This window comes from Macrotis lagotis, chromosome 6, assembly GCF_037893015.1.
Source record: "Macrotis lagotis isolate mMagLag1 chromosome 6, bilby.v1.9.chrom.fasta, whole genome shotgun sequence".
In the NCBI taxonomy this organism is placed as follows: Eukaryota; Metazoa; Chordata; class Mammalia; order Peramelemorphia; family Peramelidae; genus Macrotis; species Macrotis lagotis.
Window position 1 is genome coordinate 6,730,502 of NC_133663.1, and position 26,053 is coordinate 6,756,554.

Here is a 26,053-nt window from a genome sequence, read left to right on the forward strand (position 1 = left end):
TGATGGTTGAGTAGTTGAAAAGAGGGAGTATGTTCCATTTCCCTTCACCAATCTTGTACATCTTACATTACATGTAGCATGGGCACAACCCCCCAAAATACATTTTGTCTCCTTAAGATGTGATAATAAGAAAACAATTCCCAGTTAGAAAATTAACAATCAAACTCATTAGAAAAAAAACATTTTTTATTGAAAATCATTTTAGTGAGAAAATGTCTTGGATCATTTGTCCTCTTCAACTGTCACTATCATCTCTGACATACTCATTCATACAAAAAAAAAGAGAGGCCTTAAGAAAGGACAAGAAAAGAAAATTGTCAAAGTTACCCTGAAAGACTGTCCCTTCTTTCTCATATAATACAACCAGGTCAACTTTCATCTTTCATATACGGGGACAAAGGATGAAGAAAAACCTGGTTTTCTTGCATCTTATATACGTCAAGCTCCTCTTCTCTAATCTGATTGACACTAAATTTTGGCTTTTTTTGTGGTTTTCTAAGAGCCACTAGCAAGGTCAATTATTTGGAGGCAAAGGAGAAAGAATTTGGGCTAACCAGGAGGCTGGAACCTCATTCTAGCTCTGTTGTGTACTCACCATATGACCTTGGTCAAATCATCTCAATTTCTGAAACCACAGGGTCCTCAGTTACCCAATATGGGTATGAGAGTAGATATTCATTAAAATCCCTCTTTTTTTAGGTTTTTTTTTTCTTTTTGCAAGGCAAATGGGGTTAAGTGGCTTGCCCAAGGTCACATGGCTGGGTCATTATGAAGTGTCTGAGTTCAGATTTGAACTCAGGTCCTCTTGACTCCAGGGCCAGTGCTCTATCTACTGTGCCACCTAGCTGCCCTAAAATCCCTCTTAACTTCCACACTTAGGATTCTTCCTAAAAATCCCATGAATGTGCACTTCTTATCTCCCCAAATTATGTGAATGGGAAAACAGAAGGACTATCTGAATGGTTTATTTTTAGTCACGGCTTCTATCCCACTAGCTGCCATTTGCCCCCAATTACTCTTTTTCTTTTAGGTTTTTGCAGGGCAGTGGGGTTAAGTGGCTTGCCCAAGGCCACACAGCTAGGTCATTATTAAGTGTCTGAGGCCAGATTTGAACCCAGGTACTCCTGACTCCAGGGTGGGTGCTCTATCCACTGCGCCACCTAACTGCCCCCTCCCCATTACTCTTAAGGAAACTCATTAAGATTGCATCATAGACATGAAAGCAGTTACATTCACAATGTCCAATTTCTTTGAGATTTTGTGAATTTTCTGAAAACAACCTATTTTACATGAACTACAGAACTTTTCTCAGGGAAGGTATGCATTTCTAGAAAGCTTCATCAACCAAATTTATTTCTGCTAAAACCGGAATCTTCCATTTGAAAGGACCATCCATTCAGCCACAACGTCTGAGGGAAAGGGAGCCAGGTGAGTGCAATCTTAGACTGACAAGACTCTTGTCTTGGCTATGAGGCTTCAGTCCAAGTCCTTGGCACTCCCAGGCTCCTTGACAGCAGCAGGGGCAGAAATACAACAAATCTCTTTGCCTATTATTCCTAACCCAATGGCACCCATGGACTTGTCTCCTAATGCAGCCGCCCATTTAGCATGTGGAGGGAATGTGTTTCATCTTCACTCTCCCACCAGGGGCAACTTCTTACAGCTGCCAAGGCTTCTCATTTTCTCTGCAAGAGGATAACTATGGACATCGATTTGCTGAACTTTTCTCATATTTATTGTATGATTCATAGAACTGAGATTCCAAAGGGAACTAAGAGCCAAAGAGAGCAAGAAGGCAGACCATTAGTCTCCAGGCTCTTAATCTATGCTCTTTTGAGGACATTATTTTGCTTTCTCCTCTAATAGACATCCTGTTGAATGTCACTAGGTCGTCATCTGTAACGCCAATAGAAAAATTCCAAACACGTATCAAAGTTAAGGGTAACTTGACCCGAAAGCTAAAGTGGATTTTCTTTCTTTCTTTTTTAATGAAAAAAGGGAATGAACATCTAAGCAAAAGAGAGAAAAACATAAATGGAAGTAATGAAGAGTCAGTCCTCAAAGCCCTTAGGTCAAATTTTCCAATGATCTTGCCATTCCTTTCAGTTGAATGCATCCACCTAACTAGATGGCTCTTAATGGAGCTGACTAAACTGACTGGCATTTGAGTAATGTGTGAGCACAGCCTCAAAGAGGGAAAGGAGATTCACACTCTTGTATCCACGGCATACATTTTGGCCGTCTCTGTTCGAGTGGGGACGTAGGACTTGGCCATGGAGATCCCAGCATGGGAGTAGGCCTTCCTTATGGAATAAGCATAGCTTCTCTCTGGTCCCAAATCTGTAAAAAGTAATGACACAAAAATAAGTAATGCATTCTAAAAGAAAAGAGAAAAGGAGATGAGTTACTCTTATTTTCTGTTTGAAAATATGACAAACTGAAAGAGGAAAGAAGTTGTAACATGTTGCATAGCGTCACATAAGTATAGATAATAATGTGTGATCTGGGGCAGCTGGGTGGTGCAGTGGATAGAGCACCTGTCCTGGAGTCAGGGGGAACTGAGTTCAAATCCAGACTCAGATACTTAATAATTACCTAGCTGTGTGACCTTGGGCAAGTCATTTAACCCCATTGCCTTGCCAAAAAAAATAAATTAAAAAATAATGTATGATTCTGTGAATGGAGAACAAGATGCTGACTCTCTAATATATTATTTTAAATGAATAGAAATTAATTTGTTACTCAGAACATAATAAGCCTTAAAGTGACATTGAATACTTAAGGATTTGCTTCTGGTCACATAGACAGTAAATATCAAAGGTGGGATTCAAACCCAGGTCTTGCGTACACTAAAGTCTAAGATTTAGGTAGGTCCAAGAGATTTAATTTAAATAACCTATCATTTAAATAACTGTTCTGGAACATAGCTAGGCAGCATCATTTGGCATAGCATAGTGGTACAGTGGACAGAATACTGAGCCTGGATTCAGGAAGACCCAGGTTCAGTGCTGACCTTACCCACTTATTAACTGGATCATCTTGGAAAAGTCACTTAGCCTCCATTTGCCTCGGTTTCCTGAACTGTAAAAATGTGAATAATAATAATAATACCTTTCTCCCAGCGTCCTGGTGAAGATAAATGAGATAATACTTATCTCAGCTCAACATCTGTTACATATTAGGCAATATATAAATATTAGCTTATAAATGTTGCTTGTTAGCAATGAGCAATCTTTTCTTATTGTTTATTATTATCATTAGCAATCTTTTAAATTGATAGAAGCGGTAGAAAATCACATTTTCACGGTTTTTATGATAGTTCTGATGTACTGACCAAAATGGAACAATTAGCTTTGCATTACTGTGTAATGCTGATCTTAGCTATTCAAGTGAGATCAACATTGCAGTCATACCAGGTCAGAGATGCCGTATTGAACTGGAAGGCCCAAGATACAAAGGTGAGAAGAACAGAATGACGTTCTCACAAAATTATTCTCTTGGAACCCACTGGCCTTTTCTACAAACTCTGGAATCTCTTCTTAATCCTAACAACTAGTGAAATTTTCTGTAGCTACTCAAGTCTGCATGTACCTACTCCAGAACTAAGAAGCACAATGAGCACGTTTATGCTGTTAATTAAATGGTAGGTACCATGCTAGGGTTAGATATTATCTGATTAGATCTTCACAGCAACCTGGGAGGTAGGTGCTATTATTGTTCTCACTTTCTAGATGAGGAAACTGAGGCAGAGAAAGTTTCAACGTCTTGCCTGGGATCTCACACAGCTAGATAGTTGTCTGAGGCCAAATTTGAATTCAGGTCCTCTTTCCTTGTGTCCTTCCATTAAACAGATTGCAACTATAATAATGGCCAGTCTTTTACCTTCCATGTTCTATGGATCTCCTTCACTAGTCTCTCCTTTACTTCAAAATTTTCCATAGTCTTCAGTCTCAGAGGGAGAATGTTCTTTAGAACTTGTCAAGACTAGGTGCATGCCCGTCATCCCTCAGAAGTCCCAGATCTCATCCCCACATGACTTCCTTCCCTTTACAGAGCCATTTTGTATCTTGGGATCTACTGTCTCTCTATTGTTGAGACATGGACAAACCAGGCTTGGGAAAAGGTGAGCTATTCAGTGTCCAATGTACTTTGGACTAGTGGACATAGTGGACGTAGACACTACTTCAAAATACTGTTCCTTCTTTTGGAGAAATGGGTAAATGAATTTTTTTAACCAAAGAAAAAGTGTTTAACTAATGTTAAAGGACCTAACACAGTATCCCATTATAAACCATTAGATGACTGATGGGAGGGCAAGAATGAGAACTGTGTCTTGATATTAAAAGAAAATTAAATGGGATTTGAGCATCTTTGGGAAGATAATGAATTATGGATTAACCAAAAAGCCTTCAAATAACCTTGGTAATGATGTAGAATGATGCCTTATAGGAAGCAGAAAGGTTAATGATTTCAAGGATGCAGTGGTGGGGGGAGAAAACTTTTATTAAAAACTTGAAAAATGTGAATATAAATTAATAAATTAAGGGCAAAATAATAGATTAGAGGACTATGTGGAAGGCTTTACAGGTGGAGAATATTGTACTTTGCTCAGTTGCATACAGCAACCACCATAATAACTTGTATTTATATAGTGCTTTTAGGTTTGCAAAATATTTTACAAATATTATTTCTTTATCTTTACAACACCTCTAGGCGGTCCTGCTATTATTACCTCCTCATTTGATAAATGAGGAGACTGAGACAGACAAAGGTGCAGTGATTTGTCCAGAGTCACATAGCAAGTAAGTATCTGAGGAAAGATTTGAAATCATATCTTCCTGACTCCAGGTCAAATGCTCTATCTACTTATTCTACCAATCTAAGAGAGACAGAGAAAAGAAAGAGGGAAATTGTGAGAGAGATAGAGACTGATAGAAAGAGAAACAGAGCAAAAAAACATTTGTAACTGGAAATAAGATTTTTAAAAAAGATTATCAATTATATGGGGGAAAACATACGGGGTTCCTTTCAAGTGAAAAGCGAGTCTCTTAGGACCTCCTAGCTCTCATTAATGGTCCCTTGTTCTTGTTGGTCCTTCTCTCTCAAAAAGGACCATGACATCAGGGAGGTGATGCCATGAATTGGATTTGAGGGGAGGCTGTGCTGAGTCAACAGTCTCACTTCCTCCTCTAAAGTCATCAGGGTCCAGTGACCATATATAGATCAAAATAACTGGAGGTAGCCCTGGATATGAGGCAATCATGGCTAAGTGACTTGTCCAAGGTCACACAGCTACTAAGTGTCATCTGTCTGAGTTCGGATTTAAACTCAGGTCCTCATGATTCTAGCACCGCATGATCCGAGCACTGCACCATCTAACTGCCCTAGGAAGACCTAGGTTCAAATCTGACCTTAGATACTTACTAGTTGTGTGATCTTGGGTAAGTCACTTAACTTCTGGTTAACACTCTAGGACATTGTGCAGATTAGAATGTCTGACACAGTAAAATGCAGGATTCTTCCCTAAAGATATAGATACCTGCTAGAGGAGGCTGGGATAAGAAGAATCTAAGATTAAGATTGATACAGCAAAGTTTGGAAAGAATATTCTAAAGATATGGTAGCCCAAGAATAGTCAATCGACAGAAATCTTAATCTGAATGATTGGGCAAGGACTTCATTGACCCCTAGTCAATGAAAAGAAATGGAGGAAGACTTTCTTCAATGTCTCTTAGTGTTGGAAATAGGAAAAACATCCCATCTTGTGCCTGTTTCTCTCTACCACTTCCTCTGGTTTGAAAATGAAGCAACTGAGCAACAGTGGCTGAGCCCTGGCCTGGAGTCAGGAAGACTTGAATTCAGATGTGATTTAAGCTGCGAGTCAGGTTTACACATGAATTGTGAGGCATTTAATAGTTCTACAACTGCCTTCATGTAGATCCCTTGTTGTTGGGGCCATTTTTCAGTTGCTTCAGTCATGTCTGACTCTTTATGGTCTTATTTAAGGTTTCCTTGACAGAAACTGGAGTGGTTTGCCATTTCTTTCAACAATGTGACTCCTCCTCCCACCTGGACTCTCTAACATCACAAATGACATCCAAAACATCACCTCCAATTACATTACTTGTCCTCTTTGTTTCATTCACTCTATCTTAAAATTCTCTGTAACACTGCACTCCCTGGCTCTCCTCCTACCTCTCTAGCCATGTTTCCTGTTTCCTCCAAGGTTTCTCTTCTTTTTCTGTTCCCTAAATTTTGGATTTTCCCATTGTCTGGTTTACAGCTCTTTTCTCTATCTTTCTTCCTTCCTTTATTCTTTACTCCCTTCCTTGATTTCCTTAGTCTTGGTTTCAAACAGAAAAGCTCTGTAGAATCCTAACAAATGTGCCTCTTCACAGCTAACTTCTTTCCTGATTTCCAGACCTCCATTTTCAATAGTTTTTTGTTCAGTTTCTCCTAAATTTCCTGTCAGCTATGCCAATTTGTCATACTAAAAACTCAGGTCACAATCACTTTGTTCTCCCCAAATGTTTTTATATCTTGACTTCTGTATCTATTGCCATCATCTTCCTGATCTCTTCCCTCCTCCCATACCCTAATCTAAGGAGACCCCACATTCAATTAATTCTATCTCTAGTTCACTAAAAAGAATAGTAGTTTTGAAGTATAAAGACATGAGTTCAAATCCTTCCATATTGACCTGTGTGAACTTTTGTCAATTCCTTGAACTTTCTAGAGCTCATCTTCCTCATCTATCAAGTATGGAGCGGTTCCATCAAATGTGGGCATCCAACTTATCCCAGCCTCCCCACCCCAATTCATCTAGTCTAATTCATGAACATTTCATGGCATCACCTCCCTGATGTGATGGTCTTTGAGAATAAAGTATGAAACAACAAGGTGCCTTCTAGTCTAAGTCTAAGATTCTTGAATTCTTCTCTGCATCTCCCCAAGCATATCTCTCTTGCCTGGATTATTACAACAGTCTCCCAACTGCTCTCTCTACTTCCATCTCATATTGTCTTTTGCTAGTGAATTGATTTCCTGATCATATATCTCTAATATCTCATCATGGGCAAATAGTCCTCAATGCCTCCCCATCGGCCACTAAATAAAATCCCTTCCAGTTTAGCATGGAATGTCCCAATGCATGACTCAAGTCTCCTTCCATTTTTATCTCCCACTTCTCACAGCCTACACTTTTGTCAAACAGCATTGCTTACTCTTTCAGACCTCTAAGCTTTTCTATAATATTAAATAGTAATTACATATTTTACATTGTTTTTGAGTTATTTGCATAAATATTTTATCTCTTATAAGAAGAATCATGGAGAAGGGGCTTTGAGAAGGAGCACGAGAAGGGGTTTGGAGTCAGAGAACCTACATTCAAATCACTGCTCTGATATCTATTGGGCTTGATCAAGACCTGTAACTTCTCTAGACCTCAGTTTACTCATCTGGAAAATAAGAGAGTGGGATTAGATAGCTTCTAAGGTCCTTTTTACTCTAAGCCTAAGATGCTATGATAGATAAATCTATGGTCTCAGTATTAATCCTGCCTTCATCATTTAATATTTGTGTAACCTTAGGCAAGTAACCTGAGGATCATTTTCCTCAACTGTAAATTGTAGATGTGGTAAATAGTACATCTGGAGAAATCCCACAGCTTATAGTGATTTTCAAATGAAATCATTATGGAAAAACCTTCGAAAACTCTGTAAATGGTGGTTATTATCATAACTGATGCTAAAGCTTTGGGCAGAGATAAGGACTTCCTAACCATCCATTTATGACAACCATCCCTTGGAGTGGAAATATGACAAATATTGGCTGACAATGAACGAGTCTAGAACCCTGTTTATCTTTCCTTGATGTCTCATAATTCCAATTTCTGCTTTCTACAAATTCAGTAAGCCTTTATTAACCCATTGTTTGGCAGCACACAGCTCTAGGCACTGGGAATGCAAAGAAAGGCAAAAAAGGAAAATAGATTTCCCAATCTCAAAGAGCTCACAATCTATGCAGAAAAGATAAATTGGATGCCCTCCCCCAAGAGAGGACCAGGAAACGGTTCTTGCCATCAGAATGATCAAACTCCGATACTTCCCCCTTGACCTTTCCTGAGCTCTTTTGTACTCCTCCACCATATCCTTCCTTATGAACCACTCAATGGTGTGCACTGAAATGAATTCAAAAATACACTGTAATGAATAAACGTCGATGATTGCCCATCTCTAATATTCAATACAGGCATTTCTGCTTCTGATGGAAAGCCCTGCCCAAGCTTGCCTCGACTTCCTTTTTCAGTCTTGTTATCTATTCCTCTCTACAGTCTGTCCCAACAGGCCTTTTCTCTGTTTCCAATGCCTGCTCTGCATATCATGTAGTTACATTTGCATTAGTTGTCTGCCCAGCCTTACAGTGGACTCAGGCAGCATCTCCCGCCCTGGGAGTTCCTGGTCCCTTCAGAACTCTTCTCTGAAAGGACCTTATGTGTAATTATTTGCTGATCCCTGACTTCCCCTCCTCCCAAGTCAAATGCTCTCTCTCTCTCTCTCTCTCTCTCTCTCTCTCTCTCTCTCTCTCTGAATCTCTGTCTCTCTGTCTCTCTCTGTCTCTCTCTGACTCTGTCTCTGTCTTTCTGTCTGTCTCTGTCTGCCTCTGTCTCTCTGTTGTGTCTCTCTCTCTCTCTCTCTCTCTCTCTGTCTCACTCTCTGTCTTTCCATTTCACTGTATTTCTTTTTTTTTTTTTTAGTTTTTGCAAGGCAATGGGGTTAAGTGGCTTGCCCAAGGCCACACAGCTAGGTAATTATTAAGTGTCTGAGACCAGATTTGAATCCAGGTACTGCTGACTCCGGTGCTTTATCCACTGCACCACCTAGCCGCCCCTTACTGTATTTCTTTATGACAACTTCCTTCTCTACTTCCTTAGACACACCCATGGTGTCAACACCATACATGGTACAAGAAAAGGAAGCTCACTGAGGGCAGAGCCTCATGTCCACCCCCCATACCCAGCCCTCTGCAGGGTCTATCAAGTTTTACTAAATGCTTGTTGCTATACTGAGCACAGACACAGTGTGATGTCTGTCCATATGTGGCCTTTCATTGATATTTCTGGAATGGATCTTTATTAGACACCTATCATGTGGCAGCATATCAAATGGAAACAGTTTTGTTATGAGTTGTAGGCAGGAAGCTCTGTTTTACACTAAAACAAGAGATCTGTTTCCAGATGGTCCCAAGTTTGGGGTTCAGGGTCACTCAGTCAGACAGTTAGCAAACATTTTACATGTTTACTACTGGATCACAAGGAAAGACAAGAACAAGGTCTATGACCTCACAGAACTCATAGTCCAATGGAGGAGTTATTATCAAAATAAATCTATATTCATGTGGCATCCAATGTAAACTGAAGGTCATCTGAGAATAGAAAGTAGTGGAAGTCACCCCCTTAGGGATAAAATGAATGGAGGACCCTAGGACCCTTGGCCTGTCCCCATTGCCACTTCTTTCTTTCCTAGTCTTCTGAATTCTGACTTTCTTTTGTTTGTGGATATTCTAACTTTGTCACCATCATCTCTTCTTCCCCAGAGGCAGGCAAGAGCATCCTAGGTCTTCCTCCAAAGGCACCTGCAAAAGCTACCGACTTGCCAAGAAGGGCTGCCCTTTGAACTGAAAGAGCTCCTGCAGCAGCTTGAGAGGATGGGGAATCTGATGGGTCAGGAGACCCCAAGGGCATCTGGGCACAGGATGAGGAGAGGGGACCTAGGGTCCTCTCTGCAGATGCATGAACCCATACAAATATGCCACATTTGTAGAAAAATGTCCGTTTTTAACAAAAACCTGAGTAAGATATCATTTTTGGTTGATTTGTTTCTTTTCTCCTCATTGGCATTGACCAGATTTTCATAAAACCACCTTTCTGGGGTTCAAATGAGAATGGATGTAAAGCAGTTTTTGAAGCTTAAAGAACTACAGAAACACTAGTTATTATCATTGCTGCCATTGAGGCCTCCAGTGTGGTGATGACTTCATTTCCAGAACCTTCTTCTACACTTTTACCAAACTGAAGCAGTGCTTATACAGGGCATGCAGGTTAATATTTAACAAGCAGGTCCTTGTCAACTGGTTAAAGCTGGCTCAAACACCCCCAGGACAAACAATTTAACACTTAGATTCAGTTCTTTGGATCCAGTTGTTTTAAGATCCTTGGAATTTAAAGATTCAGAGGAGAAGAATTGCAAAGACATGCTGAAGGAACTATTGGAGAACTGGCTAATAGGATTGTCTTTGTCACACAGAAGGAGCTCAAAAGGGTCATATTAGGAAATGAGGCATCACTAAAATTTAAAAAATAATGATCCTAGGCTCACTCACATTTGAATTTGAGTCCATTACCTCTCTCTCTCTCTCTCTCTCTCTCTCTCTCTCCCTCTGTTTCTCTCTTCTTTCTCCCCTTTTCTCTCTCTCTCATATCTATACAGTAACATATAATTGTAATCTTGTTATATTTCTATGTGTTGGATTATCTGTGCATATATTTAGATGTGTTATCATAAATATTAGTATATTCAGTTTTAATAGCTTAAAAGACTTTGAGAATATCCTGTAAATGATATTGATTTATACAACTTTATACCTCTATGTCTATCATACAGAAATATACATATATACAAGCAAATTTGTTTATGTGTGTATTTTTGACATTTATTTATTTACCTTTAAAAAGATACAAACAGCAGGTGAGGACAGCTCCAGCCAACAGGCATCCCAAGGCCCCTGCCATCCCAAGCCAACAGGACCAACCGAACTTGTACTGGATGCCCAGAAATATGTTATGTAGAACCAGGGAGGTGCGTTCTACGTAGACATCGATGGCATACCACACAGAGCCAACAATCCCAGGAACACCTGAAACAAAAGGACCACTCAGAGACTGGGCAGACTCAGTCAGCCAGAAACACTACTACCAGTCTAATGCAGGGTGGATCAGGAAAAGAGGCCTGGAATAAGAATCAAGACAAGGCGCCTCTGTCTACCCTGTGGGAAGGGCATTGCTCTTCACTGGGCTTCAGTTTCCTCATCATCCTAATAGAACAGAAATCCTAGGAGAGCCCTGACCCTTTCTCTTTCTTTTGTTTCTTTGTTTGTTTGTTTGTTTGTTTGTTTCTTTCTTTCTTTCTTTCTTTCTTTCTCTTTGTTTTTCTCTTTCTTTCCTTCCTTCCTTCCTTCTTTCTCTTTCTTTCTTTCTTTCTCTTTCTTTTTTCTTTTTCTTTCTTTCTTTTTTTTCATTCTTTCTTTCCTTCCTTCCTTCTTTCTTTCTTTTTCTTTCTTTTTTCTTTTTCTTTCTTTCTCTTTCTTCATTCTTTCTTTCTTTTTCTTTGTTTTTCTCTTTCTTTCCTTCCTTCCATCCTTCTTTCTTTCTTTTTTCTTTTTCTTTCTTTCTTTCTCTTTCTTCTTTCTTTCTTTCTTTCTTTCTTTCTTTCTTTCTTTCTTTCTTTCTTTCTTTTCTTTGCTTCCCTAGACTGCAGCAGAATGTCTTTCACAAAAACAAAATGAAAAAGAAAATCTGTGTGGTACAGTGGATGGACACTAGAATTGGAGTCAGGAAGAAGACCCATGCTCCAATCCAGTCTCATCTATTGAATCCCTATGTGACCTGGAAAAATCCTTTCACTTCTCTATGGTTTTGATTTCTCATTTATAAGAAATAGATCATAATAACTGTAGCATCTGCCTTCTAGGATTGTTATGAGTCTCACACAAGACAGTGTTTTCAAAGCAGCTTGAATATGGACGCCACCATTTGTTGGTTATCATTATTATTTAACAGATAATAGAATAAGCCAGTCCCATATCCAACAAACATTAAATCAATGACTATTCCCCAGTTTGGTTGAACTGAATAGTATAGTGAAGGCATTGGACTAGGGATAGTAAAAATCTCCTTTCAGATCTAAATCTATATTCATAGAGTTCCCAAAGTCCTTAAAAATACCTTTAAAAAGAGAGAAAAAAAAATCCAGAAACTGTTAAGATGCTCATTTTCTGCCCTCACACTGAATAAAAGATTGAGATCAAATTGACCTGCTTGTATTTTTAAATAAAATGTGTTGTTCACATGTTCAGATTGGAATATTTGGCAAATCAATATTGCCTTTTCTTACACCTCCCTCAGTACTATGAAAGGAGAGATGTGATTTGCAAGGCAAAACATGGAATGGAAAAATTGAGGCTCTCATTGCTTCTTGGGTCTCAGAAAAGTCCTTTTTCCATACTATGCCTTAGTTTCCTCTTCTGTCATATAGAAATAGAATTTGCTATGGTCTATAAGGAAACAGCATTTGATTGTTAACACTTCTAGATATGGAATAAAAGACTTATGTTTGAGTCCTGGCTCTTCCTTTTCATTATACTTGTAACTTTAGCCAAGTCATTTTATATGTTTGGTGCCTTAGTTTCCCCATCTGTCAAAATGTCCCTTCCAGCTCTAACTCTATGATCTATGAGGTTTTTCCCACTCAACTGGTGTAACTTCCAGGAGATTATAAGCTTCTTGAAATCAGAGTTTGCACCATCTTTCATATTTTTTTTATTTCTTCCAACATTTAGTACAGTATCTTACTTCGATGTTTTGAGGTTATATGATGTTTGTGGGTGTGGCTGCCCACTCCACATCCACACTGGATCTTGGATAGTTTCCAAGACTTCCTATGCCTGCAAAGTCACCCCCTAAGACCAGCCTGGTAGAATATGTCTCAGAACTTAGGGAGACTGCCATATCCTGGATCCATAAACAAAGACTTCCCCCTTGGAAATAGGCACTGGAACTCATCATCCCCTGCCAGCACCCCCCTTTTATGGAGACACCAGGGTATTTACATTTCTTGAAGGTTTGTAGATTTGACCTGAATTCTTTCTGTAATTGGTTATGGCAATAAGATGAGGCATCATCAGGTTAGCATCTGGGTCCCCTGGGAGAAAACAGACTTAGAATGTGTCACACTGGGCTCATAATCACTGTTCCCCATATATTTGTGTTTTTGTTCCTTCAAAAATAGCTCAGTTAAAAAGAGAGGCAGATTGGAGTACTGGGAAAGAACTCTGGTTTCAGAATCCAAGGACCTGGTTTTAAATCCCAACTTTGCCACTTGGCAAGAACAAGTCATTCCTTCAGTCTGGGACTCAGTTTCCCCTGTCTGGGCTGGATGCCTCTGAGTTCTGGTTAGAGACACATGATGCCACAGTTTCTTAATCATTGGATCCCCCCCAGTACCTGCTATCACCAGCAAGATTCCTGCTACGAAGCAAATTCGGACTTTGATGAGAGGCTCGTTGGGGAGGAATTTCACACAGTGCAGCCCAAGTAGCAGAGAGAGGAATCCAAGGGCCGCCAGGATGTTTGCCGTGATCATCAGAGCCCTGGTCACCACCAGCTTCACTAGAAGAGCAGGACAGGTGGTTACATGGGGCAGAGGGAGAGAGAAGAACTTGTCCCAAAAACCCTTTTGAGTCACAAGATAATCCAAGGGTAGAAGGTCAACAATCTAGTGGTGCCTGCCTGTTAACTAAGGGCAGATGCCATTTAGCATGGACATTAAAAGCCAAGGGCCCAAAACTCCAAAAATGTTTTCTTCCTTTCTCAGACCCCAAAAAAGAATACCGTGGCAAAATTTCATTGAAAAATAACTTGATGGAAATATAAGTTGGGGCCAGTGTGGGTCAGATAGCTCCTTTGAATAGTTCATCACTGGTTTCACCTGGAAAAATTCATGCCAAAGTACAATAGATCTGGTTGGAACTTCCTTCTCACTTCTCAGCATGGCCTATCTGGGAATTTTTGAACCCTGGACAAATTCAACCATTGTTGGAGAGGGAGGCTTAAAGTGGGGAGAAGCAAGAGAGAGATCACTGGAAAAGGGATCTCATTCCTCAAGGGGTCTAAGCCTGGGCCCAGTAGAGGTTTGGGCAGAAGGCATGGTGGCCATCAGATTATAGGGATGACCTGGGGGCAAGCTGATGACTGCTGGTCTGAGAACAGGGAAAGATACTGGGTCACCCCAGGGAGAATGTATACTATCCAGGGAAAGAAACTCTTCATCCCAGCAAGGAAGCCCACTCTTTCCCTAAATTTGGAATCCTGGCTAAAGCCCCATTGGTCATATTTTAGTTTAATTCTGAGCCTTTTTCAGAACATTAAGTTGATAAATGGTATCATTTATCAGTTCTAAAAGTATGCACAGGGGGAGATGAAGGGAGTCTTCCATAGTTTGATTTCAACCTATTTGTTCATTGAGGACAGTCAGAATGATGCTCAAGTTAAAATGAGTGACTTATGGGACAATATTAATCCTCTACTCAAACATTCTCTCCTCAAAATGGGGAAAATGATACAGTCAGTGAGGTTGTTTTAGGTCTAGGTTCCTGGATATCATCATTGAGTAGTCATCTCTGGCAAAGAAGAGATAGTATTTCCTCCGAGAATGCATCAGAGAGAAGGAAGGAGAACCCCTTCTATTGGGGTTAAGGCTTTTGGGGACTCAGCAAATTTTAAAATCCCATGTTGTAGGGAGGACAAAGATGGTACCAAAGGAATGGGTAGTCCAGGCTTCTGGTTTCCAACTCTGAACCCAATTCAGTTATAATCATGGCCCATCCATTGGTGTATGAGTCTCTGTTAATCTAAATCTTTGGAATCTGACAGAGGTGGGGGGGGAAATATGAACTCGAGTCACACATCATGGAAATATAAAATCAGGCCTCTGATTTAGTGTGGGAATTTGGGGACCAGATCTGTGACTTCATAGGAAGGGGAAAGACTATAGTGTACATATTTTCTTTTCCAAGGCAGATCAACCAGTAGTCTCAGAGAATTGTCCAGACCATGCAGAAATAAAATAATTTGGTTCACATAGCCAGCTAGGTGGTTCGGTGATTGGAACACCAGCTGGAGTCAGGAGGACCTGAATTCAAATACAGTCTTAGACACTTAATACTTATTTAACTGTGTAACCTTGGGTAAGTCACTTAATCCCATTGCCTTAAATTAAAAAAAAAAAACCAAGCAAACAAACCAAAAAACATAGCCAATGAGTGTTAGAGAGCAACTAGCTAGGTTTTCCTTGAGGCAGCCTTAGTCAAGAAACCGGGAGTTTGAATCCTGACTCAGATTCAAGCTGGATAAGCTTGGGGAAATCACTTCATGATTCTGACTCAATTGGAAAATGAAAAGCTGGCATCTGGCATTGAAGGTCCCTTCCAGCTTTTCTTCTCTGCTCCCTGATTTCTGAGTCTACGCCAGCTATCTCCCATGCCATGCTTCCCCTCTGTTCCCAAAATAGATGAAATTATGGGTCAGTATTTAACCTCAATTACTTTCTATTGAGGTTAAAGTAAATCATAATCCCCCCAAATCTTCTATGCAAAAATGTGCATAGGAGAAATATATAATATTGGAAATTGTCAGCCTTTCCTTTCTTTCTCTCTTCTAAAGAATGATGCTGAGGCATTCTATAGCAGGCCCAGAATTCATATACATTTCCCTCCCTATTGAATTATGCGGCCTTATTAGCAGGCAGATGCAGGCGAGCCCGGAGACATAACTCTCCTGCAAAGTGAGGCTTTTTAGGAAATGAACGGGCTTTTTGAATTATGTTAAACATATTTCAGACCACTAGCTCTAAAATGGCAGCAATATGGGCTTTACTAAGTTACCTTGAGGAGATGTTGTTTTTCCCCTAAAAATGATTTTCAAAGAAAGATCCAGATAGGTCTTTGCTTCATATAGCAAGGGAAGCCCACAAGCCCTTGGGTCAGCCACTGGTGCCAGCAGGACCAGATCCAAAGAAAGATGGGCCCACTCTCCTTGACACATTTTGTTTGGCTGTTGAGCTTCATTGGATTCACCAAAAAGCACAGAGGGGAAGGATTAAGAACCAGTCATGTTGGTTCTTTCTTGGAAATACTTTCCTTCTGATGTAATGGAAACCTTCTACCAGATATGGGTTGTTCAGTGAAATAAGGGAATCCAGATATCAGAACCTATGCTCCTTTTTATATCATTTAGAGCCAGTACTCACATGCTGTCTGTTGGTTTGTTTAGCAAGAAATACCCACTTTCTGTCTTTTGGAGGGGAGGGGAAAGGGATAAGGAAATCGTTTTTGGCAGCAAGACTTCTATAGGAAGAAATAACTCTTGCTCCGAGAGCTACAATGGGCTAGCTTGTTAATTCTTATTATGGGAGCCTAATGGAATAATAAGTGCTTATTCTTTTGTGGCATTCATTCATTTTGAGGCCAACATAGCTTCTTTCTTTGTGATTCTTCTCTAATATTTAAGATAGACATTTGAAATTTGTCAAGACTAAAGTGTCCCTTCGGGGTGGGGGGGGGGGGGGTCCTAGACACAAGAAATTTCAAGACAACTTTACAAAAGTCAGGTCTGGATTGGCCAGCCATCAATGGCCAGACATGCATTTTGGTACCTGTGCCAAAGGAAAGGAGATCTCATGCATACGTACAGGGATGCTCAGCCAGTATAGAGTCATACTCATCACACGTTCGAATGCCGTCAAAAGCATTTGTGACACACTCCCACCAGAGGCCACGGCACTTTGTACTAACCTAGATGTGAAAGAGAGTCCATGGACACACAACAGTTACTTGGGATCAAAGGCTGCTGGGGTTCAGATAACAAAATGAACTGGTCCGAAGCGTGATCTGAATTCTGTTCATTCCCAACAAGAACTCAGCCATCTTTCCCCTAAAGCACTCTGGTCAATCAATAAATGCTTTCACCAGGAAGAAGTTAAAGCATTTCCTGATTCTTTAGTGATGAGATTAGTCATGGAGAGCAGCGAGAAAGCAGGCCTGTGCATAGGGAGGCACTGAGGCCTAGTTCAGCCACTGAATGATTGCTATGCCTGGAGGAAATAGATTTCCCCTCTCTCTCTCCATTCCTCTTCCCAACATCTGAAAAATGAAGACATCAGCGCATAATCTCCTTTCATGTCCCATGGAATAAGAACGGAGTGCATACAACATGGCTAATATAGAAATATGGCAAACATGCATAACCTGTATCAGCTTACTCACCATCATGGGGAAGAGGGGAGGGAGGTAGAAAAATGTGCCACTCAAAAGTTTTCAAAGAACCATTTTTTACATATAAATCAGAAAAAATTAAATAAAATAACATTCAAAGGAAAAAAAGAATGGAGTGTGTATTGTCTATTGGGCTCAAATTATGATGCTTTTAATTTCGTGGGAAACATGTTTTTCATAGAAAGAACACTGAGTATAATTATAGTACAAATAATATATAATATTAATACATATGTATATTATATATATGACTACATGAAATGCACAGACTTTCTCCCAGTTCTAGAAATTTTCTCTCTTTGCTTTTGTTTTTGTCCTTCATTTTCGAAGACAACCATGACATCAGGGAGGTGATACCATGACATGCATGCGAATTGGATTTGAGCGGGGTGGGGGGGTGCTGTGCTAAGTCACTGGCCTCACTTTCTCCTCCAGAGTCAACTGCATCCAGTGGTCAGATAGGAATCAGGACAACTGGAGATGGCCCTGGATGGGAGACAATCAGGGTGAAATGACTTACCCAAGGTCACATAGCTGGTAAGTGTCTGAGGCTGGATTTGAACTCAGGTCCTCGTGATTCCAGGGCCAGTCTTCTATTCATTGCATCACCTAGCTGCCCTTAACTTTGTATGTTCTCTTTGTACTTTCTTAGAATACCACATGATCTAGCTTGACCCTACCCATTCCTGCCTTTTCTCAGGGTTCTCATAAATCACTTTCCATTTATGTTATATAAGTTTTTCATGTTTTTATGGACCTGTTACATCTTCCTGTTAGAACATAGATTCTCTGATGGTTCTTATACTTATCCTTGCAACTCCAACTCAAAGCTCAGATCATAATGAGTGTGGACTTAGGTTGACCTGCCCAATGTTTACCTTGCTCAAAGTCCTAACCCGAACAGATCAGAAGGGTGAACTGCCAGGCGTCCAGGACTCGCCCCTTCCTCCGATCCTAGGCAAGATTACAGATGCCGCAACCCAGATGATGGTGAGGGACAAATGGAACATTTGTTTCTGCGAGGCTGGCAGCTGCAAACCACTTTCCCTTGGAAATGTGCAGAGGATTCTAACCAGCTACTTAGTGCTAAAAGGCAGCAAAGCCCTGAGACTTTTCATAATTTATCCATAAGCTGAAAGTCACGGTAGATTTCTCAGAATTGTAAACATGCCAAGAGAAAATAGTTTGGAGTATTCTTGGGAGAGCTCATGCATATTGAGCAGGGTTAATATTTTTGTTCCTTCTGCCTCAATTAGTGGTTCTTATTACCTTGGAAATCTGAGAATAGCTTTAGTCAGGTTTAAACAAAATATATCTCAGGGAATGAAAAACTTGGATATTGTTTCCATTTACTGCTGCGGAAGGGAGTTGGGTCAGTCGTGGAAAGAAAAGGGAGGAAGTCTGGACTGGCAACCTGTGACCACAGGGAGACTTGCAAAAGAAATTCTGTCAAGTCTAGCACTTTCCTCAGTGGCATAAGCCTGGAGATAAATGAGTTGAAAAAGCCCCCAACATTTTCAAACTTCTTTCCTCATCTTGTCTCTCTAGGATGATAATTGGATACTCCAGTGATCTGTGAACTCTACTGACCTGAGGCTTATGGGCTGGTCATTCTCAAGTCCACTTGGATGAAATGATCTAAAAAGGTCTCCACCATAAAGACATAAGACATATACTCTGAGGTCAGCGACTGGGTTGGGACCTTCCTTTGTACCCATAGACTCTAGTGGTGCTTGGTGATTAACTTAACCCGTGTCAATATTATTCTTGTTATTGCTGAGTCACTCCAGTTGTGTCTGACTCTCCATGATCCCATTTGGGGTTTTCTTGACAGAGATACTGGAGTGCTTTGCCATTTCATTCTCCAGTTCATTTTACAAATGAGGAAACTGAGGCAAATAGGGCTAAGTGACTTGTCCAGGATCACACAGTTAGTATATGCCAGTGCATTGTATTAAATACTCTTCACTGTTTAAACTCTTAAGTATTCTGCACAGTCCTATAGGCCAGAGGTTTTGATGGAAGTCAAAGACACGTGGACCCAAACAACCAGACAAGTTGCCAAGTCAACCTTCATTTATTAAGAACCTGTTCGGTGCAAAAGCATCAAATACTACGCATTAGGAAAGCACCCAAAGTCTAATTAGGGAAATGAACCTTAGGGATTAGAGCAAACTGGACTGCTTCTAGATGGGCTTCCACACCAACCTGGAAATGTGTGGTCTCCTAGGGCTCCAGGGCATGGCCCTACCTAATCAGTAGTATCTGGGTAGAACTTAAATTATACGCAATCAACAGTCACTGAAACGGTACCTGTGACGTACTAAGCATAGGATAGAGAGATAAACATGTGGTTGCCTTGATCCAGGAGTCTAGTTGTTCTGTTTTAAGTTATAGAGTGGTCAGAAGATTCTAGTGGTAGCCTCGGAGTAATGAAGAAATTAGCTGTGTGACCCTGGATAAGTGACTCAGGTGTCTTCAGCCTTAGTTTCCTCATCTGTAAAATGGCCATAATAATGGTACCTACCTCCCAGGGTTGCAGCGAATCTCGAGATAATATGCAGAAATTGATTTGCAATTTTTTTTAAAAAAACCTTAGCTATTGCTATAGAGAGAACTCACAGAACAGGGAGAAGTCCACTAAAAGATGGCACCAAAGAGCTTTCCAATAAGTATCCAATGATGGCAGTCTTAGAACCAATCTCAAAGTGATTTTCACTCTCCATTGGCTAATTCCAGTTTCCTCTTATGCTCATGAAGAGTAACGTTGGATAAGGAGCATTACAATGAAGACTAGAACCTTCTCTCAGACCAGGTAGGTGGTTTCCTGCTCCACTGGCTCCCTGACCTCTGTCCCCAGTTCTCTATGCCAGGACCTCCTCCCATATGGGGCAGGTTTTGTGTAAGGTGGCCAAAGCAGGTCAAGCACCAGGTGGAAGAATGTTAGCATGGCCTAAAGCAGGCACAGGTGCAGCCATTGTAAGGGCTATTGATCATTTACCTGCAATGAGCATACTTAGAACAGCAATGAGCTCATTAGAGGGCGCAAGGAAGCCCATTCCATTAGGCATTAACGCTAGGGGCACAGCTGGCAAGTGACTCTGGTATTCAGCCTCAATCGGTACGTGAGAACAGGGACTGTAATTCACCCAAGTCCTGTTAATGGACCACTTAGGAGAGACACCCTCAAAGGTGCCTTTGTGTAGCAAAGACAAGGTGAAAAGCCCTTATCATGGTCAGGTAATTTTGATCTTCAGTAGGGGAAGGAAGTTTGCCCACATCACAGTCAACAGCTATGAGTTGTCAACTCTGAGATACTGGGCTTGGAGAAGGAGCTTTTTGGGAGGGAAAGAATAATAGACTTCTTCAAAGTTGGAACAATTTTTATACTACTAGGGTGGACATTTTCAAGAAGACCCCCTTAGGGGGTCCATCCTCAGATAGCCAAGCAGGCTTTAGAGTTTGTGATGACCACCTCCAATTAGCTCAGTATGGGAGATCACACGAGCTCGGGTCCATTCATATGTCTCTATCTCTCCTGGGGCTGTGCTGTTTGATTTTAAAGAGAGAATGAATCTAATAATGGGGAGGCATATGGTCTAGGAGTTCTTCACATTGTTGGTGCCAACAACCCCTTTGACAATCTAGAAAAGCCTCAAGACACCTTCTTAGAATATTGTTTTTCGATGCCCCAAAATAATCTATGAAATGACAGAGACTATATTGAAATAGTTATCAAAGCCATTTACAAATAAATTCTGATTCCCCAAAATACATATTCCTGTGGACCCCAGATTAAAAGCTAATTCATGAGAGTGACACTTATTCTCCCCATATGCCCACCATACCAGAGAGGATCATCTCCCTTCAGCATGAATTGGTTCCACAAACTGCAAAGGCAGACTGAATGGGAAAGGATCTCATTCAGGGTCCTCACCTGGTCTAATCAGGAAAAAACATAAATGGCTTTGGTACCTCATCCCAAAGGGGTTAAAAATCAATGCCTGTGGAGTGATTGGATGATCCAATTTTCCACTGAAAAGGTCCAGTGAGGTGGAACCAGGATGATTTCCTGAGGAAGCCCAATTTCATGATCAGACAGTTGTAATTCTTTGAAGTTGGGCTATTGCTATTATTTCCTTTTTTATTGATCCAGATTCTGCCCTTTTCAAATTCCACCCTTTTCTTCAAACTCTGTCTTCTAGAACCAAATGCAACAATCCTTCATCCCATGAGATACCCTTTCACATAGTTGGAGAAAATTATTTTAAAAAAAGAACATTATTAAGTTCCCCCTACCCACCAGCTCTCTCTTGTCCATATTGTAACAGGTCTGGTTCTTTCCATGAATCTTTCTAAGGTATCATCTTCCCACCACTGAGCTCAGGTTCTAAATATCTTCTTGAAAGTGGAGTTCACATGACCAACCTTGATGGACTTGCCCATTCCATTAGTGCAAAATCAGGCACAATATTTATTTTTCTTCCCTAAGGATATGATTTTTCTCTCATCACCTTCACCAGAAATCAGTGTATACCATGGAAGCAATAGAAAGACTAACAGACTGCCTTCAGGGGAGGGGGAGAGGGAAGCAAGATTAGGGGAGGAAATGTAAAAAAATTCAAAATAATAAAAAAAGAAATTAAAAAACAAAGTGGAGTTCACAGAATTGCAATGTTTGATAGGTGACTATCTTACCTTATTGGACAATAACTTCCTTGGCTCCAAGGTCACAGTGTTAACCCATCTACTCATTATTCACTAAACTCTCTAAGTGACTTGGGAGGTTGGTTGGTTTGTTATCCCCACAGGCCTGTTTGGCCTTGGCCTTGTGATGCTGATTGAGTCCTATTTTAAGATGACAAAGTCACTCCTAGGAAGGGTCATCTTATTAGATTTTTGTCCCAATTCTAGTCTGGTTAGATTGGGTTGCACCTGAGTTCTGAGATCCAACAAATTGACTTCCAAAGGAGGCCATAACAGAGATGGTTATTCCATAACCAATAATGTTGGAGAAGCAATCCTGTCTACTTGGCAGGGCTTGAGACCGAAGTAAGAATGACTTAGATTTGAATTCCACCTTGGCCAGAGTAAATCCCTTCACTTCTTAGAGACTCGGTTTCCTTATTTGTAAAGTAGAGATGGTAATGACATCCAAGGGGTCACTAGAAGGCTCAAATGAGGGAGTGTGTTTTGTAAAGCCCTAAGAGACCTTATCAGTATCAGCTCTGCTTCAATAGGCCTTGACATCTGCAAAGCATCTGCAGCTGCTCTCTCAGGTAATCTCCACCCGGTCCTTTGTCGTAGACACAACATGCTTAATTATTTTTCTCATTTTATAAATGAAGAAATAGAGGCTGAGAGGGGTTAATAAGACTTCTCTTGCAGGCTATTAATAGGTCATCTAACTCAACCTTTTCAGGGTACAAATAAGGAATCTGAGGTCCAGAATGGGAAAGTGACACATTCAAGGTCATACAGATTGGAAATAGTTGACACAGGACCCCATCCCAGGTCCTCCAAGGACAATGTTCTCCATCTAGCTCATTGGCACCATGCCGCTGCCACCTCTTGGTATCTGGCTTCCGTTATTGCAAGTCCACACCACACCCTCCCATCAGGTGAAATACAGCTCTCTTCCCCTGCTCATCCGTCTGAGCAATGCACTTCCCTATCATAAAAAGAATTTATGATGCATTATGAGAAATATTTTACAACAGTGAAAGTTGATCTCACCATGAAAATATGTCTATATGTTTGAGGGATGACTCCAAAGGAACTGGATAGATTCCCACAGGCCCCAAACCTGCTGGGTATGGGTACTATTCAATGTTAGAATTAGAAAGTCAAAAGCAAAAGGACCTCTGCCTTTGAGAATCTTACATTACAGAAGGTGAGACAACATGCATACAAGTAAATATCTAATATAATTATGAATTTTTAGAAGGGGAAGAAGAAAAGGCAGTCTATGGGTCACATCCTATCATTGGCAGTCCCAGAGATTGAAACTCAGCCTACCTAAAATTGCCTTTACAATATTCCCCCCCAAAAAATTCCCTCTTTTTTCCAAACTTTCTGCTGAAGGCATCACCATGCTACCAGGCTCCCAGCTACATGAGCTTATCATTATCCTAGCTTCCTCAGTCATCTTCATTCACATGCCCAGTCATTGCCAGACCCTGCCATTTCCATCCAGTCTCCCACCAGCCAGGTTCTTTTTTATTCACATGAGGAATAGAAACATATCATCCTCAGTTCAGGTTCTCATCACCTGTAAACAAGAAGATGGAGGCGGCTTCCTAAATTATCTCCCTACTTCAAGATTTAGCCCATTTATCCTACCCAAAAGTAATTGTTCTTAAGAGAAGCTATGACCATGTTGCCCCCTTCCTCCGTCACCCCCAATAGCTGCCCATTGCCTCAAGGATCAAATATAAACACTCCAGTGAAGTTCTTAAAACCCTACTCAATCTGTTTGTTTTTCCTAAATTAAAGGGAATAGTCCTTGAAATCTGTTCAAACTCCATGGCTCTTTCTCTGGATACAGCTGGTATTCTCCATCACAGATAGACCCAAATTGTCCCTGATGGTTGCACTGATGGAATGAGCGGGTCCATCAGGGTTGATCATCGCCCCCATGTTGCTGTTAGGGTGTACAGTGTTCTTCTGGTTCTGCTCATCTCACTCAGCATTCTCTCTCATCACACCCAATTTGGATCAGTGTACAGCATGGAAACAAAGTAAAGACTGACAGATTGCTTTCTGTGCGGGGGTGGGGAGGGAAGTAAGATGGGGGGGAATGTAAAACTCAAAAACTCAAATAAAATCTTTAATAAAAAAAAACCCTACTCAATCTAGTATCTTTCCTCCTCACTGAACTCTCTCTCTCTCTCTCTCTCTCTCTCTCTCTCTCTCTCTCTCTCTCACACACACACACACACACACACACACACACACACACACACGTACACATGGATCCATCCACACTAGCTTTCACTCCCTCACACACACTTCATCCATCTCCATGCCTTTGAACTGATTATACCTCTTGCCTAGAATGAATCCCTTTCTTAACTCTATCTCTCAGGGGTCAAACAAGGGTGCCCATTATCACCACTACTATTCAATATTGTATTAGAAATGTTAGCATCAGCAATTAGAGAAGAAAAAGAAATTGAAGGAATTAGAATTGGGAAGGAAGAGACAAAACTCTCACTAATCATCTAAAAACCTACTGGAGACAATTAGCAATTTTAGCAAAGTTGCAGGTTATAAAATAAACCCCCATAAATCCTCAACTTTTCTATATGTCTAGCAAGAAACAGCAGGAAGAGCTAGAAAGAGAAATCCCATTCAAAGTAACCTCAGACAGTGTAAAATATATGCCAAGTCTATTTGCCAAGACAGACTCAGAATCTTTTTGAAAACAATTATAAAACACTTCTCACACAAATTAAATCAGATTTAAATAACTGGGCAAATATCAACTGCTCATGGATAGGTAGAGCTAACATAATAAAAATGACAATTCTACCAAAACTAAACTACCTGTTTAGTGCCCTACCAATCAAAATTCCAAAAAATTACTTTAATGAGTTAGAAAAAATTGTAAGCAAATTCATATGGAGAAATAAAAAGTCAAGAATTGCCAGGAGCTTAATGAAAAAAAATGCAAATGAAGGTGGCTTAGCACTACCCGATCTAAAATTATATTATAAAGCATCAGTCATCAAAACTGTTTGGTATTGGCTAAGAAATAGAGTGGTGGACCAGTGGAATAGACTAGGTGTAAAAGCAGGAGAGGATTATAGTAATCTGCTGTTTGATAAACCCAAAGAGTCCAGCCCTTGGGATAAAAACTCCCTCTTTGATAAAAACTGCTGGGATAATTGGAAGTTAGTATGGAAGAAACTTAGATTAGACCAACACCTCACACCCTTTACCAAGATAGGATCCAAATGGTTACAGGACATAGACATAAAAAACAATATTATAAGCAAATTAGAAGATCAAGGACTAGTCTACCTGTCAGATCTATGGAAAGGGGAAGAGTTTATGACTAAGCAAGAGTTGGAGAACATCACTAAAAACCAATTAGATGATTTCGATTACATTAAATTAAAAGGCTTTTGCACAGATAAAACCAATGTAATCAAGATCAAAAGAAAAGTAGTAAATTGGGAAACAATCTTTACAACTAATGATTCTGACAAAGGACTCATTTCTAAAATATACAGAGAACTGAGTCATATTTTTAAAACAAAAAGCCATTCCCCAATTGACAAATGGTCAAAGGATATGCAAAGGCAATTTACAGATGAGGAGATCAAAGTAATCCATAGCCATATGAAAAAATGCTCTAAATCATTAATTATTAGAGAAATGCAAATTAAAGCTTCTCTGAGGTACCACCTCACACCTCTCAGATTGGCCAGTATGACCAGGAAGGATAATGATCATTGTTGGAAGGGATGTGGGAAATCTGGGACACTCTTACATTGTTGGTGGAGCTGTGAACTCATCCAACCCTTCTGGAGAGCTATTTGGAACTATGCCCAAAGGGCAACAAAAATGTGCATACCCTTTGACCCAGAAATACCACTACTGGGTCTATACCCTGAAGAGATGAGGAAAAAAGGGTAAAAACATTACTTGTACAAAAATATTTATAGCAGCTCTGTTTGTGGTGGCAAAGAATTGTAAATCCAGTCAATATACTTCAATTGGGGAATGGCTTAGCAAACTGTGGTATATGTATGTCATGGAACACTACTGTTCTATTAGAAACCAGGAGGGATGGGATTTCAGGGAAACCTGGAGGGATTTGCATGAACTGATGCTAAGTGAGATGAGCAGAACCAGAAAAACACTGTACACCCTAACAGCAACATGGGAGTGATGTTCAACTTTGAAGGACTTGCTCATTCCATCAGTGCAACAATTGGGA

At 40.4% G+C, this 26,053-nt stretch overlaps 1 protein-coding gene across 1 annotated transcript in view; it reads right to left on the bottom strand.

Moving 5' to 3' along the window:
- Positions 1 to 213: 213 nt before the first annotated feature.
- Positions 214 to 26,053, bottom strand: part of CLDN16 (claudin 16) — a 36,352-nt gene continuing 10,512 nt past the window's right edge. The window contains exons 2-5 of the mRNA XM_074190646.1: positions 16,524 to 16,626; positions 13,280 to 13,444; positions 10,723 to 10,914; positions 214 to 2,340 (exon numbers count right to left, since the gene is read on the bottom strand). Of these exons, the coding sequence (XP_074046747.1) occupies positions 2,207 to 2,340; positions 10,723 to 10,914; positions 13,280 to 13,444; positions 16,524 to 16,626 (594 nt within the window). The 3' untranslated portion in view covers positions 214 to 2,206. The remainder of the gene's footprint in view (positions 2,341 to 10,722; positions 10,915 to 13,279; positions 13,445 to 16,523; positions 16,627 to 26,053) is intronic.